Raw genomic sequence first — 6,199 nt, 5'->3', positions numbered from 1 at the left:
TATATATATATTTGACCGAATAACTTAAAAATGAAGAAGATGGTCAGGGTTTTGGTCAAAAAAGAACAAACAGTTTTTAACTATTTAATGTCCGACGTTTAGACCCACTTTGCAGGGCTTCATCAGGGCTGTTCAAAGGGATAGGTTAAACAGACATTCCAACCTCTGTTACTTTTTCACACCAAATAATATTTGAACTTTTTTTCGATCAAGGCCTTCAACATCCCCAATATTAAATATTTTTAAAATGTTAAAAACTTCTCTCTCTTTTAAAATATTTAAACCTCTTTATTTTGAAACTTCTAGAATTGTATGCTGGAGAAAAATTGGAAGAGGTTACAAATCATGTTAACTACCAAAAGAAACTATATTTTCAATAACTAAAAACTATTAAGTTTTATTTTGAAATTCTCAAAACTATCGAACAAAAAGGGGTTGCTTACCGAGTCTTAAACACGTATCACTCCAGTACCTTAATTTAATAATTTTTTTAAAATTAATAGAAAGTAAATTAAAGATTTAAGTAGTGAATAGCTTACTTTGTTTTGTTTTTTTACTAAATTTATTAATTTATAGTCCTACATTTACTTACAGTTAGGACTAGTTTTGTGATATATTCTTATCTGTACTTAAATTACACTATTCTGCTAGCATCATTATAAGTAATAATAATTGTAAGTGATAAAAACATAAGAACAAGCTTACACTTTGGTCCCTTATGCTTTTATCATTGTTTTCAAAATTTATTGTGAAATGGCTGTATTATTGCTATTCATATATAATGGAGTAATAATAGTCAAGTTATAATAATACAGGCTCCCTTCATGCGAGAGAAACCACAAATAACTCCAGCAGAGGAAGGAAAAAATGCTGAGCTTGTGTGCTATGCTGTTGGTGAACCGAAGCCTACAATTCAGTGGTTTAAGTGAGTGTAATTTTCATCATTTATATTTAAATGATTTGAGAATGGTTTTAGTTATGTTTTTATTATCCGAGTGTTAACTCAAATAAGACAGTTTTGGATTACTGAATAATATCTACAGGAAAAAAATTAATTCAAAATTTTTATTGACTCTTTAATCTAGTTTGTGTTTTTTAAGTTACGAATAATTAGTATATATCTAAATAAATATTTAAGAATAACTACAGAGTCATTCAGAAAATATTGACTACTTTGTTGATGATAAAATTAATCTTGAGTCATCTGTGAAACAAACAAAAACTTATTTGAATGTTTTTCAAATGGAAAGGAAAGGAAGTATACTAAAAGTACAATAATGAAAAGACATTTGGTATTCATGAATTTTATTTTTATGATAGAATAAATATTTTTCTTATAAATTGTATCTGTCAATCTGTATTTGCAGAAATGACATGTTGGTTGGAACTTCCAGTAGATTAAAGATTGAAGAAGACAATGAAGGCAGATCTATTTTACGTTTTCTACCTTTTAGTAATGTAGATGCAGGTATTTACAAAGCTGTGGCCCGAAATCGTTTGGGTCAAACAGTATCAAGGACAAGGTAAAAATTTTAAATTATCATACTTAGTTTAATTCTATATTTTTACGCCTCAAAATAAAATATGCATTTTTTCATCCATTTACCTAGAAATAATCTATTAAATTCCAATGAGGACATTTGTTTAATTTTAAATGTCCTTATTGGATCTTTTAATTTATAAACATCTTTTAAATTATAAATAGATTATTATTTAATGGCTTGGCTCCTTGTAAATATAATTTGGGTCTAATTAACTTAGTACTGGTCCTAAAGTATGGTTAAAAAATCCTGAATTCTCTTAAGTTTTTGATTATTTTTTCCACAATCATCATTAAATAATGCATGTTGGATTATAAATAAGGGTCATTCTCTGCAAACAAATTTTTTTATCAATAGCAGTTTCTTCCCATTTTTGTTAATTAAATCATCATTTTAGGGTACTATAAACAAAATAATGTTTGCTGCAGACCAGGACTAATGTCAGACCATACAAAATGGTGACAAAGGAATGAGAACTTATCCAAATTAATGATATTTCCCTCCAAAATGATAAAGTTAAAGGTCATGCTAGGTTAATAGGAATATGTTGAAAAGGTTCATGTTTATAAATCAGAATGTAAACAAACATAATTTAGGAATGATAATTTTGTTCAGGAAAAATGGATTTATCTAGGCAAATATTTTCAAAGGAAATGTAAATGATTAAATGAAAGTGTGCATATGAGAGCAAAAAGGAAAACCAGATTAATGAGAAGCAGATGAATGTCAAATTCCCAGAAAAACAACCCATATGCTTTAAATACTTCACTAAAATTAATTAAGATTATTGAGGTTTTTTAGGATTTAAATATGGTAAAAATGGACAAAAAAATTAAGTAAAATTTTTGTTGAGCTGAGAAGAAGCGGATAAATAAGAAAAAATTTAAGTCCTGGACACATTTTTATCATTTCAGTTATTATTTATTGACGATACCAAAGGGAATTTCTCATCTAAATTTGGTGGAATGAAAATAGGAGTAACCAAAGCTATCAATTATTGAATTTTCCTCCTGATATTTCCATCCCATTAACATGTAGATTGTAAATAGACAATGCCAGATTTCGAACCAAATGCTTGGGAACAACTATTTTCACTCCTCGCACACTGAAATTCTGTTTTAGTTAGTTTGTGATTATTGGTATTTATTTTAGAAGATATTTAAAAATTGTGAGTTATCAACCAATCTACTAAAAACGATAATACTGTTCATTATACAAGCTCCAAATCATATTGGTCACCCTGGGGACACCCAGATTAATGAGAAACAAGGAGTTTGGTATAACAGAAAGAGCAAAAATTTATTAATTGTTCTCGGAGGCAAAATGTATTCCTCTTGAAGGAGTAAAAAAAAACTCCTTTATATCATTGCCATGTACTGAAATATCTATAATGGAAACAAAAATACCTCTTTTTAGAGAATGGCCCATGTATTAAGGACTTTTTACTTTTAAATTGTTTAATGCTGTTTCATCCAGTGGTTTATTTCTAAGAATAGTGCTAATTGCTCTGTAATATTAAGTAATTGAAGAAGGATTGGTATTTTCTTAATAATCAGCAATGGTCTAACTCAATGTAAAAGAAATATTATCTATATAAGTTAACCTGAGCAATTTATTAAGTATTGTAAGATATACTGGATGATAAGGTACTCATAATGGTTTAATCATTTTCTTTACTTTTTTTATTTTTATTTTGCAAAACCAATTTTAAAACATGCTTTTGAATTCCAACTTTTAGGGTTCTGTTAGCCTCAATTCCTGATGCACCTGACTCTCCTCAAAAATCAGAAGTTTCTGATACACAAGTTCTGTTACGATGGAAGCAGCCTAAGCATGATGGGCAATCACCCATTGTATATTATACCCTACAGTACAAACTAAATGGTAAATAATTATATAAAATATAGTTATTTTTTTATTGTTTAGTATGTGTTCACATTTCATCTTACTTAAAGGCCTTCTTTAGGACAAAAATGGAATATGAGGTCCTGACTGTGTAGTTTAGTGATCCCACATGAAAAAGGCTATCAAGTAGGCTGAAATGTCAGTGCACATTAAAACAACCACAAATTTACAATGTGTTTTATTTATTTATTCTCATTGTTATACTCCTACAGGAACCTGATTCTCCTTTGCCATCTTCCTCTACCATCTTCTATCATCTAATACCTTCTGATTTCCATCCACTTTAGTATAACCTCACCCCATTCAGCCACCTAGGATATAGTAGTCACCATATAGTATTTCTTTACTATGTCTTCTATCAGGTCATCCTTCAAGCACGCTTTTGTATGTTAATTCTCCTGGCATACCAATCACCATTACTTTCAATCATTTTGTATCCATCAGTGTTATAAATTATGACTCATCTCCTATATGGAAATAAATTAAAACTTAATAATTTTAGAGTGAAATAATTTAACAAGAATATTATTGAAATATTCATTTGAATTACTGGTCTGTTCAATATAGTTTCTACTCTCCCAATACTAATGTCTTTGGGGATTGAAAATATTGGAGCTCCATCAAATGAATCTATATATTTCATTATCATTAGCCAATCATTACAAAAAAAAATTAGGTTTTACTTTTTTTTTCAATAAATTTTGAATGAATCAATTTATTCAGTTCTTTGTGTTGCCTTACACCAAAATCATGATCTCTATCATCGTTTAATTATGCTCAACTCTGGCAATGGCTCTCTTAGCTTTGGATACATTTTCAATAGGATTCAGATCATTAATAATTGTAATAGGTTTGTACACCTAAGGCTAATTTGAGTACAGAAAAGGTGTAGAGAGAGTTACTCACAATGCCTTATATTGAATGAAAAGTTTGGAGGTCAGTACTTGTGGAGAAGCAACTTTAGTGATAAAGATTGACCTACACATCTTTCTGAATGGGGCTTCTTGGTGCAAATTTCTAAATCATTGAAACCTTGAAGATTAGGTTTTGTTATTTTTCCCATAGTGTGGTCACTAGGTGGTAAATGAAAAAATACATATAATTAGTTTGGCAATCAGGTCAAGTACCCCCAGCAAGGTCAGTATTGGTCAGCTAAGGTCAGTCAAGGTCACCTTTCAATGGTCACCTCAAAGCATTTATAAGACAAGCTAATGAAAATTTTACCGAAGTTAACAAAACTATCAGAAGAATGGGATGATGTATTGACAAGATAAAATGTATGGCTAGCAATATGATCCATTGAAATCCATGAAACTTTCTCTTTTGCACTATTAGCTAAAATAAGCATGTAAAGAAACATATCTCATTAGAAATAAATGAGATATAACTTCTAATGTTTTAAAGTGTATAACCTTGACACCAATTTCTAACCTACTGTCATTACTTATACTTTTTGAATTATTTGCTTGTTTGATTCCTTTTTTAAACCGTTCATTTCTTATCCATAGTTTAATGCCCTCTTATAAGTTTATTTATCAATTCATATATTTTTTCACATTTTTATTATATATATTTAACAAGGAAAAATCTGAGAAGTTCAATGAATTATTATCTCAGTGAAAAAAACTTTGAAATATTATTTATTTAATAATATCAAAACCAAATTTTTTTTTAATAAACACAAAATTATATTTAACATCATGATTTGAAAAAGCATTCGATTTGTATTATATAAAGTGTTTCTTAAGTTTTTTAGTAAAAGGGACTTTACTCAAATAGAGAGATATAATTGCTACTTGCAGTAGTAATTGTATCTCTAATAGTTTGTTTGATAATATTTGATTTTAAAAGTTCAAGTCATCTCTGGTTTGGATTCTCAATGTTACTGTTACCCAGTTGTGGAATATAACAAAATATGAACTAAATATTAATGTAGATTAAAATTAATTCAAAATAAAAATTTCATTAGAATAAGTTTAAATCATATGTTACACTGGTTACAGAATAAGATTTATTAAATATGGATGTACATTGTCAAAACATGTATTTTAATTAATGTTGTTTTGTTTTGTTGTTGTAGATGGTTTTGAGTGGAAAAATATCACAACAAAGATACAACATGAATTTTATTTAGTAAGAAATCTTAAACCAGAATCAGCCTATATATTCCGTCTATCAGCACACAATACAATTGGATCAAGTGAATTTGGAATTCCTTCAGAGATTATAACAACATTGGAGGAAGGTAGATTAATTATTATAATATATATTATTTATAAATTCTTATTTATATTAAGTTATTCTTTATCTTAAAAAGAATAACTCGTAAATTTAAAATAATAGAATAATGATGTGAATTCATAATGAAAAATAACAATTCATTGTGCCATTACTGTCTATTCGATATTCCGTCAAAGGATACAGATGTTTATTAATGAGTTAGTTTGTTGACACTACAAAATAATAGTCATTTATTTATACTTATGGAGGTGTGGAGTGTATCATTGATTACTCAATTTATTTCTCTTGCTTTTTCTCCATTTACATTCTATGAAAGTTTTTCTACCAATATAATGTATAAATATATTTTAGTTTTTCTGCCTATATAGTATAGTATACCAATTATAGTAACGTTTGTTTGACTTATTTTTATTACAATAAACCTAATCTTAAAACTATTAATTTACTTAACCCCAACATAAATTTATTATTTGATCTATATTCACTGGAGATTGGTATGAATTTTCAGCAGT

General features: G+C 28.1%; 1 protein-coding gene across 4 annotated transcripts in view; it reads left to right on the top strand.

Annotated features, from left to right (window-relative positions):
• Positions 1 to 6,199, top strand: part of Obsc (Obscurin) — a 185,041-nt gene that overhangs the window by 165,680 nt on the left and 13,162 nt on the right. For all 4 annotated transcript variants that reach the window (XM_067045343.1, XM_067045345.1, XM_067045344.1 and 1 more), the window contains 4 exons: positions 816 to 925; positions 1,368 to 1,523; positions 3,280 to 3,425; positions 5,527 to 5,691. In XM_067045343.1, the coding sequence (XP_066901444.1) occupies positions 816 to 925; positions 1,368 to 1,523; positions 3,280 to 3,425; positions 5,527 to 5,691 (577 nt within the window). The remainder of the gene's footprint in view (positions 1 to 815; positions 926 to 1,367; positions 1,524 to 3,279; positions 3,426 to 5,526; positions 5,692 to 6,199) is intronic.

The sequence above is a fragment of the Halyomorpha halys genome, unplaced genomic scaffold (assembly GCF_000696795.3).
Source record: "Halyomorpha halys isolate HHAL.00 unplaced genomic scaffold, Hhal_1.1 Scaffold179.1, whole genome shotgun sequence".
Taxonomy (NCBI): domain Eukaryota; kingdom Metazoa; phylum Arthropoda; class Insecta; order Hemiptera; family Pentatomidae; genus Halyomorpha; species Halyomorpha halys.
This window is presented reverse-complemented; position numbering and strand designations above follow the sequence as displayed.